The sequence below is a fragment of the Podarcis gaigeae genome, assembly GCF_964106915.1.
Source record: "Podarcis gaigeae genome assembly, chromosome: 7".
Classification (NCBI taxonomy): Eukaryota; Metazoa; Chordata; class Lepidosauria; order Squamata; family Lacertidae; genus Podarcis; species Podarcis gaigeae.
The window spans coordinates 18,824,745-18,840,861 of NC_139683.1; the positions used below are offsets into that span (position 1 = coordinate 18,824,745).

Sequence of the window (16,117 nt, forward strand, 5' to 3'; positions counted from 1 at the left end):
AAAACTCAGCTCATGGACCTTTGTTTTCTGAATTCATTGTTTCCTATGCATAAAAAAACAAATCTAACCATACTTTTTACTCAGTAGTCAGTTGATACATTAATATATATTTATTTGTACATTTTGCATAGTCTACATTGTTGCCATTTTTGTGTGATGATGGTTACTTTTCTCACATTGTTTCTCCTTGGACTACACTCCAATGCAACAATAACTTTACATTACTTTAGCTTATTAATTTCTTTGCCTTGGCGCCAGAAGAATCAGAGTATGCGGACGATGACATACAATGCAGTCCCTCCCACGTGCCTTTTCTGTCTATGGAAAATTTCCTATTAAAATCCTTATCTTGCTAGCGGTCTGACTTTTCTAAGAGACACTTTGAATTGTCAAAGGCTGAAGACAATTGCAAAAGCTTTCTTAAGCTGCCCACCATTGTTTTCTTTCTTTCCTTCTCAAGAGAGGTGAAGATGGTGCATTTTTTTGGGAAACAGGAATAGTCACTAGTATAAAAAAGGATGAACTCTAGCAAAGACAGATTTTGTAACAGCTTGTTACTGTCTGCAAGCCTCTTGACTTTATCAGTGAGTGACTTTCTCTATTGTGTGCTCCGTCATAGGAATCTGAGCACAGAGGAGCAGGGAAAAAATGTTAATGGAGGACATTTACTGAACTCTCTTTCAATAATCAAAAGGATTTGTTTCAAACCACAATGTACTGTCGCAAAATGCTAACCTATTTGTAAACGATTATAGGAATAATGAGTCATACTAAGTTAATGATATATACACTGCATATATGTTTCTATCTGAACTGCCTTCAGTTTTACTGCCATATCCAAAGACTAACAGGGCAGAAGTTAAGGTGGCGAGACAGTTTTTGTGTTCCATTTCTTTTTAAAAAATTGTATTTTCCCTCTCACTGGAAAGAATGAGGAGGGAGACATAGATATGCTCAGGATTATTCTAAATTTATTCTATATCATTTTTATTTGATGATATAGAAATGCAAAATACTTCCTTTCTATAGTTGCCATGCTTAGGGTTTGTCTAAACTTTGTATGTATTCCATATGTTCCAGTTACTCCATACTTTTGATATGACAGGTGCCCACTATTGGTAGTTTCCAGAAGCAATTGGAAATATTTTTGTTAAGACAATTTCCATCTGGATGAAAAGGTTATCATTTTGAATTGTTTTTAAACTGATCTTTAGTTGTTATTTTGTACTGTTTTGAAAAGCATTTTGAGCTGTCCTTACGTTGTATTTGTAAATTCCTTTGAAACACCTATAAAAGGCATATATAATCATCATTCTAAAGAGATACTGACAAGGACTTTCCTTAATCTGGGAACTGGGAAAAAAAAGTTCAGTGGAACATGTAAAGTCTGAGCTGAATAGGGCTTCCTAATGTATCTGGAAATCTGAAAGGCTTATATGTTACCCCTTTCCTCTCTGTTTCTATTTAAAGCCTTTGGACACAATGAGTGTCCGGATCCTGGTATACCAATCAATGCACGGCGCTTTGGTGACAACTTTCAATTGGGAAGTTCAATTTCTGTCATTTGTGAAGAAGGCTTTATTAAAACTCAAGGAACTGAAACAATTACTTGTGTATTGCTGGATGGGAAAGTTATGTGGAGTGGACCTATCCCTAAGTGCGGAGGTAGGATGGATATCTTGATTAAGTCCATTTAGTTTTATCATATATTTATAATTAATTATGTATATGTTGAGTTGATGGTCTATACTAGGCATCCCCAGACTCAGCCCTGCAGATGTTTTGGGACTACAACTCCCATCATCCCTAGCTAACAGGACCAGTGGTCAGGGATGATGGGAATTGTAGTCCCAAAACATCTGGAGGGCCGAATTTGGGAATGCCTGGTCTATACGTTATGTTTGTTTGTCTCAATTATGTCTACTGTACTTGCTTCTCCCTTGCTCCTATTTATTTAAAATATGATTTACATCATTAGATGGCATCCTTCAGGTATATAGATATTTAATGTTTATGCTAAGAGTTTTTTGTCATGTAATACTTTGTTGTCAATTGTAGCAACATTTTTCAAGTCCACTCAGTGCTACTATCATAGTATGTGTGGCTTACAGGCATTCATTGTACAAGAAGCTTAATGCATGATTTTCATATGATAGCATTCCTTGTGGGTTGGAAATTTTTCCAAGTGAATTGACTTTCAGTTGTCTATCATAACAGGTAAATGTTATTATAGGGGTTTTAAAGAAATGTGTGGGAAAACATTACATTTGCTTTGTCAGAAAAAAAATCTAAAATATTGGTGATATCATATTGATATTTTAACATCTATGTCATCTTGATATTTTACCACCATGATATTTTACTTTTTAGGGTGGTGGTGCTAGTTAAACAAACATCAAAAATATTGATTCCAATAGTTGGAACATGCCAGTAATTGTACCCCTTATTTTATTTTATATAGTTTTGAAGGCAAGTATTATCAATAGCTAATCATGCTTAGCCCCCTCCTCAATATGCTCTTTTGAGGCATCATCTGGATTAAGAACACATGTCATTAATCAGACTGTGTTCTTAGTAGTAGCTTTAATCTTCTCTCTCTTTAGGGTAATGCATTCCTTCTCTTTTGGTGTCGCACAAGTGTCCATCCTACATAGAGCAATTTCCAATTATTTTATGACATTTCTGGACATTACAGTCCTTGAGAATATTGAGAATTTCTGATGCAGTCAGCAGAAATAATCCATTTAACTTCAGCTCTGTGTTATGGAGTTCTTTCTACAAGGATACATATTTACCTGTACTTGTTCATAAATGGACCAAATTTACCATGTATGTGGCACAAATTTCACCTATGCTTTAACTGCTACGTCTCTGATGGCACTTCAGGGGCATTAACACAAGCTAGGGCCATGAAACACATTTCATAGATAGTTTAGGTACATTATCTCAGCAGTCTTTATAATGACCTGTCAAAGCAGATCATTATCACAATCTCTGTATTGAAGAAAGGCATTGTGGCTGGAAGATAATGGTTTATCTGAGGGCCAAACTGCACGCTACTTATGTATAATGATAGCTCATTGCTCCTTTTGGAATGTGAAAGCCACTTCAGGAGGGGGAGACTGAAAACATGGATGGAGTAAGTAGGAGAAAGAATTAACCTTCCCATGAACTAATTCTTCCCTTTTCAAAACCAGTACTTACAAATGGCTTCCTATCTCTGCAGCATTTAAAATGTGTTTGCTTCCACAAACATGCAGTTTGAATCCCCTAATGGAAAAGCTACGACAGAGGGCTATTTCAGAGCAGATAAATGGTATGCAAACAAGAAAAGGCTGCTGGATCAAACTCCATGACCCCTCTAATCCAGCATCCTGTTTTCACAGTAGCCAATGATGATGATGATGATGATGAATTAAATGCATATCCAAAGATCATAGGGCAATTCACAACACAAAACTACAAAATGCCAACACAAAATACATAATAAAGCACAAACAGATGCCTGTGGGAAATCAGCAAGCAGGATTTGAGTACAAAAATATTCTCCCTTCCCGCAGCTTCTAGCCACTGACATTCAGAAGCATTGGTGCTTCTGACCACAATGGCAGAGCATATCCATCATGACTAGTAACCATTGATAGCTTCTCTATGAATTTGTCCAATCCTATTTTAAAGCCATCCAGGTTGGTATCCATCACTGTGGAAGTGAGTTTCATAGCTTACCTATACACTGGATGAAGCAGGTTAGGAAAAGGTTAAGTCTCTCTTCCTCCCCTCCCCCCCCCATTTCATTTCTCTCATTTGCCTCCTCCTGAAGTCGCTTTTAATCACCGTTATACATTATCTAAGATGCAGTGTGGTCCTCAGTGTATCTAGTGGGTTAACAGAAGAGGTGAAATTTGGACAGAGGACACAGTCTCTAAGGCTGTATGCTGCACAAATAAATATGTTATTTCAGTGTTTTAGCCTGTGTCTTGTGAAAGCTCCAGATATGGACAAGCAATATTCCTACAGCCACAGGGCTATTTTATACACTGACATGCAAACACAGTTGTTGTATCCTTTATTTCTGAATACTGTGTGAAAACTGCGGCAATTTCAGCCTGACAGCAAATACAAGTCTTTGTTTTCTTCTTTTCAGCTCCCTGTGGTGGGCATTTTTCTTCTCCCAGTGGAGTTATCCTTTCTCCAGGCTGGCCTGGGTATTATAAAGACTCCTTGAATTGTGAGTGGGTGATTGAAGCTGAACCAGGACACTCTATCAAAATTACATTTGAAAGGTCTTGACAAAAGCTTTTTCTCCTTATATTTCCACTTTTTACTGATAAACTGGAGATTTTTGTTTCCACTGTCGTATAAATAGAAAACTAACCTTCATTTGGCACGCACTATTTCCCCCCTTGCTTTTGTTTAATTGAGAGTCTCTTGAATATTTGAGGGGTATTGGAATGTAAGCCTGTTTCATGCCATTGCTTCAGTTGGTTGTAGAGTATTACTGGTGTTATCAGCAGGCTTCACCAGCTTTCGATTTCAGTTTTCCCACCACTAATATATGTCCCAGAACCATAGTGGTAGAGCAGCCTTCCCCAGCATAGATATTTCAGGTTACAACTCCCATAGCCACTGACCAATTGCCATGCTTAACTGAGGCATCAGTTGCAGCTGTGTTGTCATTCTAGCCACCTTTTGCATCCTCAGCAATGTTCTGGACCCAGCATAGTAAGTTACAGGGCATTGTGTGTGCATGTGGGGGGTGGAAGGGACATTGGGAGGGAGGGTAGTGAGATGGTGGCTGCCACATACAAAAATTGCCAGGGAATATTTGGGGACCATTCTGTGTAGTAGCCTGTTCCGTTGAGCGTCCGTTAAGGCTGCAACCAGTGGGACTGTTGTGGTGTCCAGCCCTCTCCCCTGCATCAACCTGCTTCTCCCGGCTACAGCAGAGTGCAGCGTCTGCCTGTGTGGAAGAATCTCAGCCATGCAGTAAAACACATGTACAGTAGCTTCTCTATTCTAAGAAGCGATTATTGTACAGCAGCAAAACAAATCAGCCAGGAGAGAGCGACGGCATGATGCTTCTCCTGCTGCAGCAAAACAGAAAGTAAACGTTCACATAACAAAGACGTGAACACCCCCCCCCCCCCCCAGTGACAGGACGTGACTTCCCAAGCTGTCAATCCCGTAAGCTCTGGGTATCCACACTTAGCCATTTTTTTTGGGGGGGGGTGATAAAACAATCAGAATTTTTCCTTTGAGAACTTTTAGCTGAGCACTAAAAGCTCAGCTAATAGCTGAGCACTGTTATGAATGAATTATGTCTGATGACCACCAATAGGGCCTTTACTGTGCCCGCTGAAGATACGGGCAGTCGTGATGCTGATGGTATTTCTTAGCAGCCAATGTAAACTCAGTAGCCAATGTAAACTCTCCCAAATGGGATATTGAGGTGGTGGAGCAGTGTCGGCAATGGATCTGCTGGATCCAAAGTTGGCCCAGTGCCACGTGTGGAGCCTAATCCATGCCCCTCTGCTCCCAGAAATGCACCCGCCCAAACTCACCCCACCTCTTCTGAGCTGAACAGAATAAAGTCAACAGGATACCGGATGAATCTGTGGCCTCTCTGCTCTGATTGTTCCCTGAGCAGGGTTCCTTGAGCATTTTTAAATGTGTTGGTTTTAATTATGTTAATTCTAAAATGCTGGTAATCTATGGGCCCCTTTGGCAATAGGCATTCATTTTTGAGAATGAGATCACAGCTGTGGAGAATCAGGGCAATGAAATGAATAAATAGAGCTGCATTAAGGAATCAAGATTGTGAAACTTGTAAATTATTGATCTGCCTAACTTTTAAGACATGCTTGCATAATTACTTCATAAGAAGAAAACAATGGTTTTTAAAAATAATATATTTCAAGCTGGAAGAGGAACAATATGTCTCTGAATAATACACCAGCTTCTTCTTCTTTATTAATTCTTTAGTAATGTACCTCATTGAAACTCCACCCCCCTCGACAAAACAGCAGGGTTACACAATCCTGTGGACATCAAAGCACAGAAAAGGCCCAAGGATGTACTTCCAAGTGAAGATGGTTCCATTTGCTAGTCTGGATTTCCACAGATCTGATTTAGAGAATGCAGTGTAAGGTTAAAAGCCAAGCACAGAATGTGACAGCAAATGTGGGGTAGAAGCAACTTCAAAAAAGAAAACTACCCTGATATTAAAGAGCAGGCATGTGTAGGAAGTGTGGCAGACAGGTGTAGTTGCCCTGGATCTCAGAAGGCAAAGCTGGCCAGAGGTCCCTGCTAGAGACCGGCTGCTTTTTAATTTTTTGTTTATAACTTTATTCTAACGAGACTCCCAAGTCAGGCCTCAGACAGGCTTTGCACGGGCCTGCTAAAGAGCATTAAATAGATGTCTGAAAAGCTAAAAATAGAAGGAACCCACAAGGCCTCCAAGGGGAAGGGATGTCATAATCTCAGTGTCATCAAGGAATCTTAGTGCCACAGTTAAGGGCAGGACCACAATCAGAGCCTTAGTTGCTGATTTTCCTTAACTGGCAGGCAGGCTGGTATGTGAGCAGCTGGTTTGTGAGATAACCAAGCCCCAAGCCTTTTTAGGTGTTAGACGCTTAAACCAACACTTTAAATTGAGCCTGGAACCAATTTGGCAGCAACATCCCAAGAATCATTTTAGTGTAATTGAAAGACTGCTTGGTTGCAATGTCTAGCTGGCAGCTGTCATCAGCTGGCTCCTAAATCCACCTGCAGCTACACTGGTCACCTTCAACTAAAAGGAGGAATCTGTAACTAGGACTATATCAGTTGCCAGTGCAATATAGTATGTTGCAAAGCAGTGTCAAAGGGGCCCCCATTTTGTTGTTGTTCTCATCTTCAGAACTCTACTTAATGGAAGCTGAGGCTGATTATATAGATGACTTGTCTTTAGACTGGGGTGTGTTTATCTGTATCTGTTATTAGGAACAAAGGAAACAGCCTTATACCAAGTCAGGCAACTGAACCATCTGATTCCATACTGTCTATTGACTGGCTGTGACTCTTTAGCCATAACTGGAGATTCCAAGCCTTGAACCTTCTACATGCAAAGCAGAAGCTTTTCCACTGAGCTATGGTTCTATACTGTGTTTTTGTCATCTTAAGATTTCTCATCTGTGTTCTTTTTCACTTCTCTTAGAAGTCTCTTTCTCATCCTGTCTGCCATATTTCTTTCTCCTCCTTAAAAAAGAAAATATATTTCCTCCGTTAGATTTCATCCCTCAACTCCTCCAAAAGGGAAGAGTGACAGAAATAAGATACATTTCTAAAAAAGAAACAATCACCAACTTTTATGAAGGAACCTTGACATTGGGATTCAGACTAAGTTAACAGACTTTTATCAGTGAGACTTGCTGTTTCTCATTTCTTTCAATGGAAACAAAGATTAACAAAGTCTTGATCCAATCCATGTTTTATAAAATATGCATCAACTTTTTATATTCTAATCTAGCTTTCTGTCCTTAGTACCCATTTTTCTCTTGCATAGTGCCTATACTTTGTGAGCCTCCAGGAATTAACCTCCAGAAATAAATAAATATTTATTTATTTACTTAATTTTCTTTAAATGCTGTAAATAATAATAATATGCAGGTATAAAGTTCTAGTCCCTAACCTTGAGGAGAGCACAATATGTCCAACAGAGAACTCTCAGAATGAATAAATACACACAAATTGTGGTTTGTCAGTATTGTATGTGAAGAGACCCTTACTGAACCAGTGTTCAGACCTCCCAATATAATACGACCTATACATCTGAACAACAATATTTCTATACTACCTATGAATGGTCCCACCATCTAACTTCAGTTGTATGATTTGAATAGAGTCCCATAACGTGTAGGGTTTTAAATGGTAGTTTTTGGTTCCTGGTAGCTCTTAACTCATCAATTTGTTTTGCCTTTTACAAGAAAGAGGCAGAGCTGACAGTACAGGTTAGCTACTCAGGCACAGGTCCTTCTTGATCAGCCTTCCTTAACCTGATTCTCTCTAGATGTTTCAAAATACAACGCCATCAGCCCCAGCCAACATTTTCAGTGCCCAGGGATGATAGGAGTCATAGCCCAAGACATATGGAGAGTACTAGGTTGGGGAAGCCTGTTCTCAATAATCTTCCACACCAATCATTTCCTTTAGAGACTTCAGTTCTCAAACACTGCCACTCCTGCCAGAAACTCAGTTAAGGCAGCTGTTTTGTTAATCTGTTTAGTATTAAGTGGCTCTAAACTATTGTAGGCCTATCACTGTCTCTGATGTTAAGTAATTGGCTGAATTATCCAGATTAGCTGAGCTCTGAAAGCTTGCTAAGTAAGGGCTGATTTGCATTTTCATTAGTTTTCAGAACCTCCTTTCGGGTGGCATGAATCACACTTCTGATTCTCTTTCAGATCTATCATTCAAAATGAGGGCTCATGGAGCAAAACCTCAATGAGATTTGTAAACTCTTCAGGTCCAGGTCATGCTTATTCCCTCTGGTATGCCAGCAATAGCAATGACTAGATCTGTTGAATGCTGCAAACCCTCTTAGAGTCTGATCGGAAACAATAGCAAGTGAGAAAAAAAGAATTAGCACTTTTTATCTTAATGTGATGTTGAAGACTAATTGTTACAGCATAAATGCAAGCAGTTAATCATCTCGTTGCTAAGTACTGCACCACACTAATGAGCTTAGACCTTGCACATCATATCGTTAACTTAAGTTATTTCCCAGTTTATATTTCAAATATGCTTATAGCTTGACTTCCTTCAGATAGAATCATAGAATAGAATAGAATCATAGAATCATAGAGTTGGAAGAGACCACAAGGGCCATCGAGTCCAACCCCCTGCCAAGCAGGAAACACCATCAGAGCACTCCTGACATATGGTTGTCAAGCCTCTGCTTAAAGACCTCCAAGGAAGGAGACTCCACCACACTCCTTGGCAGCAAATTCCACTGTCGAACAGATATTTCCCTGTTGCTTGGAAACTGAATATTGCCTACTCATGAGAAGAAAATAAAATGGGCCTTATATTTCTCTATAATTAGTGAATAGTTAGCTCCCACACAAATTTCACAAATTGCACTCAAACAATTACCAGGTGTTAACGATTTGGTTGTAACCACTTTGGGTTATTTATGTAGCCCTGCTAAGTAGTAAGCATAATCTTACCAGACGGACATGTGTGGTAATGTCTGTAGTAAACCTCTTGTCTTTACCCATCCCTTGATTGATTATTCTGGGAGGAATTCAATGTAGTGCTGGACCAATCATTCCATCAACTCAAGCATTTCAGCTTGCCAGATGGAATGACCCTCCCTATCCTTTTGTTGTTCTGGGGCTTCTCCTGACTGCACCAGAGCTACTTTGGGTTTCTGTCAGCAGCACTATGGGAGAGAAGAGTCCAGAAAGCCCAACCGTATTAGTGGAAGTCCTTGTACAGGTATTAGTGGTAGTCCCTGTGGAGACTTCCATTAGTGAGACTAATTAGTTGAATCTGATCCTATCATTTTAGCTATGTTGTTTATTGATTTGTTTGTTTCCAGGAAAGGGTTCACTCTTTAATCCTGAACCATTTAGGAATTTACCACAGTTAGCTTGGCAAAAACAAGTCATTCTCTCTCAGTGGTCTGTAAACCAGGTACAGACTTCAATCCTCTACACACAATTAGCAGGGACTGCTACAGTGATGCAACCACACTTGCTTTCATCTGGTTTTTTTCGTTGCTGTGCTTCAAAGGTGTTTAGGGTGGAAACAGTAAATAAGACATAATATTATGCATGATGTGGCAAAAGTGATAGAATTAAGCTTTTCTCTCTCTCATAATACTCAAGCATGCGTCATCTGGAGAACCTAATTGTGGGAGATTCAGGACAGAGAAAGGGAAGGTCTTCTTTGCAGGACATTTAGTTTAACTGTGGGTTTCGCTTGCACAAGAAGTTGTGATGATCATCAGCTTAAACAGCTCTGAAAGTGGATTGTGCAAAGCCATGACCATAGCATGACTCCAAATGCCAGTTGATGGGGAAATAACAGAGGGAAGAAGGTTATTGCCCTCATGGAGGCTGAACTAGATCAGCTCTTGGTCTCACCTAGCCAAGCTTTTCTTATGTTCTTTGCTTGTTTGTTATGACACACTGGCATTTACTTAGCATAATGCCCTGAAGATGATAATAATAATAATAATAATAATAATAATAATAATAACAACAACAACAATTTATTATTTATTATTTATACCCCACCCATCTGGCTGGCTTTCCTCAGCCACTTTGGGTGGCTTCCAATGAAATATTAAAACACAACAGTCTATTAAACATCAAAAGCTTCTCTAAATAGAGCTGCCTAGAGATGTCTTCTAAAAATCTAGTAGTTGTTCTCTTTGACATCTGGTGGGAGGGCATTCCACAGGGCAGGTGCCACTACTGAGAAGGCCCTCTGCCTGGTTCCCTGTAACTTGGCTTCTCGCAGCAAGGGAACCACCAGAAGGCCCTTGGCGCTGGACCTCAGCTTCTGGGCAGAACGATGGGGGTGGAGATGCTCCTTTAGGTATACTGGACCAAGTCTGTTTGGGGTTTAAAGGTCAGCACCAACACTTTGAACTGTGCCCAGAAACGTACTGGGAGCCAATGTATATGATAAAGATTGCTCAAAGATGATAAAAGATTGCTCAAACTTAAGAATGGTGTACCATAATCAAAATATAATCATTCATCAGAAGACTAAGGAACAAATTGTCAGTCCAGCTAGGACATATGAGAGAGTATATATGCTTGGGAAGCACCCATTGTTCATGTAGTTATTTCCTTTGATAAATGGTTTCTGCTTAAGAAGTTCAGAACAGCATGACACTGTGTGTTATACAGTAGGATTGAATCTGCATCGAATGTGAACTGTTCCTCAAAGTACAGAACAAGAAACTTGTGCAAACCCTTGATCTCAGGATCACTTCTTATATTGCATTTTTGTGCAACCAGATGGGATTTTTCTGCATCAATATGTGCTTATTTTGTATAATGGAAGTGCATTCTGTTTTTGTAAAAAAATATCTGACATATGTTAAGGAGGCTGCCCCCATCTAAAGCAACTGCATTGACTAGACCACTAATTTAATGTGAACGACATATATTTTTATATGCAGAGTGGTAATGCAGAGTGGTAATATTAGTAAAACACGAAAAGTATGTTATTCTTCTGTAGCAGTGTTGTATTCCTTCCAGAAAGAAGAAATATACAGTGGTATGCCTTTTAATGAGCAAACACCAAGTATTCCTATGTCTTTCCCACCCGGGGGGCTGGGGAGGGAAGACTCCTGAGCTTGCTTTCAGATAGATAAACCTTGCTGATTTGATGGCAATGATAGTGGCCTTTGGTGGAAAATAATAATTAAAATGTTGCTTTGTTTGGGGAGAAGGTGGGAAATGGATGGAATCAGGTGATTTCTAAAGATGCAGCATCATCTTAAAATATTGCCGCACAGTTTTTAATAACATGCATATATGGTTGACACTATGGCTGTGTTGTAAACCACTAAAAGCTGTGGCTGGTTTCAAATGGAAATGGGTGTTTTTTATCCTCTCTGGTCACACAAGAGGACCAAGAGGAAAGCTTGGGAAGGAAGACCATGCATATAATGCTAAGCTATGGTTTAGTGTTATTTCAAAACAATGACTAGGTGGGTCCAATGCGGATGTACAGTTTCACCATGTTTCCAGTTATACAGTGAAACCATGGTTAAGCTCTGCACTAGAGGCTCTGTATGTGGTGACACTAGGAGAAACCTGCCTTCCACCTGGAAATCGACAGTTTGGATGATGTTGTTGATGATGATTTTATATATTATTGATTTTGTACCCTCAGAAACTGCGTTTTCCTAATGCAGATAATCATGCAATTATAATAAATTCAAACCGTGCTTTGCAAATCTATTTTAAAGAATGGTTTCACAAAATAACTTGTAGCCACTTCTTAATCATTAGAAGTAATGCTTAATCATGTTTAAGAAAAACAAGCCATTTTAACTACTGCCTGGTTAGTGTTCCTTACATGTCTTTTTTAAAAAGTAAGATGAGCGAGTTGGACTCAAGGGATTCAAGATGGTGCATTTTTTTCCTACTCCACACCCTGTAGAGTTACAAAATAAGCCACCATTTTGAATTTGGAGATATTACAGAAGCTTCCCATTGTTAACTTGGGCATCACTGGGGAAACCAGTGATGGCTAGGGAAATCCAGACTGGGGAAACCAGAGTGGCTGGGGAAACCCAGCCAGATGGGCGGGGTATAAATAATAAATTATTATTATTATTACTTGGTGAATAACAAGTTTACACTTTTATCACAAAGTGCATTTTTCTTTTTGATAGCCTATTGTGTTCCAAGTTTTGTTTCTAAACTGGAAAGAGCATTTTACATTATGAAAATAAAGCCATTAATAGCCCACCATTCTGTTGTTCAAGACACAATTGCATTAGGACTTGCAAGCTGCTCTAGTTTCCTGTAAATTTATGATCAGTGTTCAATCTTTTGCTTTTGAAACCAAGTAAAACTCAATCTTGCTTTTGAACACAATGAATGAGTGGTCAGAAGGGATTGTTTTATCAAGACTTTATAGTGTTAATACATAATCTTTAGAATTTGAGCTTTCGGCTACATTATTATGATCAGTGGTTTTGATAATGAATCAGATTTTTTCAATATCTAAAACATAGGAAAATAAGAAGGACTTCCAAGAATAGAATGACTTTTTTAAAAGAAATTATTTCTAATGGAAGTGACATCTTTGAATATATGCCTTGCCGCTTTCCCCCTTCCTTCAGGAACTTAAATTAATATTTCTTTCAGGTTTATTTTGCAGGTGATCCAATACAAAAGTCATAAGGTTACTGTATATTGTTCTTTGACTGAAACAATGACTGTTCAAACATGGGTATTTACCAAGATGCTTCTCTATATCTTCATAACAAAAATAAATGAATCATTTTATGCCAATTCTGGTGGTATTAATGGAAGTAGAAGTGAGCAAGTAGTGCAAGGATTGCAGCATTAAAGATGTGCTAAGTTTCTATTGTCACTTAAATGAGGATGGATTGAAAAATGCAAGTATATGGTGCACATTTTAAAAATTTAGGGCTAACTTTTGTATGCTGCTTGCTTCTGCTTTGGCAAATGTTCAAGAAAAGCTCTTCAGGGGACCAGGGTTAGCAGAGGAACCACAGGTCGCAAAACCTTATATGTGCTATGGGAGATCAGTGTAATTAAATATGATTTTGCTTAGTTAATATCCTTGAAATAGCATGGGTAGAGAGAATGATACAAATATTGAGGACACAGCTGTAAGAAGTAGCAAATTAGCAATTTGTATATTCAGATACAATTTAAAGAGGGGCCATTTGCGCCACCACTGAGCATATGATATATCTGGTTAATCTGTAAATAAATAACTAATCATAAATAAACCTTTTCCCGGTTTAACATCTTGAACAACTTTGGAAATGTAGAAAGCCCTTTGCTCAGAGAGCAGTGGTAGAACAGACATGTTCCTTTCATACACACACTTCTCTAAAAAAAAGTTCAGAAAAGGCCATTCACAGTAGAAGTGAAAGTGACAAGGAGCTGAACTAAAGCATCTGATGAGGTGTTTCATAAATTGGGGAGGAATATTGTTAGTTCCCCTCTCCCCAAGGCTTTGTGTATTATTCATTCTCTGCTGTGATAGTTGTAAAGAGCAGTGGTAAAACTGACAATTGAGCCCTGTCAGTATAGAAGTTAAACTGAGAAGTCCCTTTGTCGGGGCATTTAGGGATGCATATGTGCAAAACGGTTGGTATCTTTGATATCTGAGTCACCTCCAGAGTTACTGTGGATAACTGACACAGTGTGATGGAACATCATAAAACTCAATGGAAATAAAAGGACAAGGTTCACACATTCTTTGCACTTAGGGAGTTTAATTTGAATAAGGATTTGATTACAAAATGAATGCTTCATCTAAATATTATATGTAACCTATCAATTTTAATTGTGTTTCATTTGTATGATCTTTGGGTATATTTTACGTCTATATTATGTGTGTTTCTCCAACGTAGATTCCAGACAGAACTCAATTACGATGTTCTGGAAGTACATGATGGACCAAATCTTCTATCACCACTTCTAGGATCTTACAATGGTACACAAGTCCCCCAATTTCTGTTCAGTAGTACCAATTTCATTTACCTTCTGTTTACAACAGACAACAGCCGTTCTAACAATGGATTCAAAATCCACTATGAAAGTAAGTAGCTTTTGCTTTCCTTAGTATCTAAGGTTATTTTGTAGCATCAGACTTGTTTATTTTGTGTATGTGCATGCTTGCACGAACACACATTTCATACATTTTTCTTCTTTCTCTATGTGTATATCTGTTGTGTGTCAACAGCTGTATGGATTAACATAGCACCCATTTATCGGTGCTAATGAAAAAGAACACATCGATCAGTTTTGGTTTCTCTTAGTTTCTCATTTTCCCCCTAGTCTTAAATTCATTCCTGCATCAGTTTGAATTTCTAAAAAAAACTATTCATGAAAATTCACCAGCATTTTATTGCAAATTATTCTGAATAGCTTTTGTAACACCTGCAAATGGCCCAAATTTGCTAAGACTTTTAAATGAATAGTGCTATAAGGGAAAGTTAACATGGGTTGCTCAGAACTTGGATTTGGTTCACTGATGTCATATTCTAGTTAAGTTATTGAGCAGCCCTACATAATTAGAAGTTTGGGCAATTCTTTAGGTAGGGGATGGGCTTCCCATCAAAACAGAGTGCCCAGGTTTTATGGAAAACAGTTGTTGTTTTAATTTGGATTTATTCTCAACAGGTGTGAGATTAATTGACAACATTTATAGGAAGCAGTTCCCAGAACGGAATTACTTCACTTGTGCTGTCTGTGACTTTTGTGTGCTTCCATGAGTTGGTTTTTTATGTCAGCATAGTGCTCTTTTCTTTCTTTCTTTCTTTCTTTCTTTCTTTCTTTCTTTCTTTCTTTCTCCCTCCCTCCCTCCCTCCCTCCCTCCCTCCCTCCCTCCCTCCCTCCCTCCTAGCCATCCCTTCATATCCAGATTTATGCTCTCACTCACACTGTTCACAACACACACGCATTTCACATGGCCTCATTTACATAGTATTTCCACAAACACCATTCACACGTGAAACAATTGACCAGTGTTAGAGAAGCTTTCCCTTTTTTCCTTACTGCTTCCCACTACCAATATCCTCCCAGATTCATTATGCATGGATATATTAATCAACCATGTTAGACTATATTTCTCAGTCCTTTTTCTTTCATTTAATATTTGGAACATTTGTTCCCTTCCACTCCAGGTGTAACCGTAAACACCTATTCTTGCTTGGATCCTGGCATACCTGTTCATGGTCGTCGTTATGGGCATGACTTTTCTATTGGCTCAACGGTATCATTTGGGTGTGACCCAGGATATAGGCTTAGCCATGAAGAACCTTTGCTGTGTGAAAAGAACCACTGGTGGAGCCATCCACTCCCTACCTGTGATGGTAAGAATCAGTTCAAATTAGCACAAAATTGTTAGGATATCTCCGTTCCACCTTAAAAAGGGAACAGGCTGTTGTGTGTCACATGCCTGTTTACTTCTAGCTCGCTGGGAACTTCCGTTTTGCATTTAGCTTTTGTTCCGGCTGTTTTCCTGGACACAGAGGCAAGCAGTCATGTTTTTCCTTTGGTCTGATCTATATTGAGTAAAGCTGTAAATATGCTCCCCTGTTCATCCTTTCGTTGTGGAGACTCTGCTACCAGGGTATGCACGGGTCTTGGAATGTCTCTGAGGCTCGTGTCGCTAATTGACTGATGCTGCTCCATGGGAGACCGGTGATTGTCCGGAGATGATTAGGGGCCTGCCTGATGCCTCCGTCTCCCTGGCAATATCCCAACAAAAATATCATCTATGGTGTGTCCATCACACTGGCTTTCAGATTTATCAGTGCTAGCTTTGTGATAAGGAAGGAGAGAGGCTGGTCCTACTTTTGCAAACCTGATTCTTCTGCTTGTTTATGAACTAAAGAGTCCAG

At 39.1% G+C, this 16,117-nt stretch overlaps 1 protein-coding gene across 5 annotated transcripts in view; it reads left to right on the forward strand.

The window, feature by feature from the left end:
• The window catches only part of CSMD3 (CUB and Sushi multiple domains 3), a 580,687-nt gene that overhangs the window by 366,137 nt on the left and 198,433 nt on the right, over positions 1–16,117 (forward strand). For all 5 annotated transcript variants that reach the window (XR_014566768.1, XM_083748860.1, XM_083748861.1 and 2 more), the window contains 4 exons: positions 1,471–1,665; positions 4,145–4,283; positions 14,123–14,310; positions 15,398–15,586. Coding sequence is in view for 4 of the 5 variants with exons in the window: in XM_083748860.1 (XP_083604986.1) it covers positions 1,471–1,665; positions 4,145–4,283; positions 14,123–14,310; positions 15,398–15,586 (711 nt within the window). In the remaining variant the exon portion in view is untranslated. The remainder of the gene's footprint in view (positions 1–1,470; positions 1,666–4,144; positions 4,284–14,122; positions 14,311–15,397; positions 15,587–16,117) is intronic.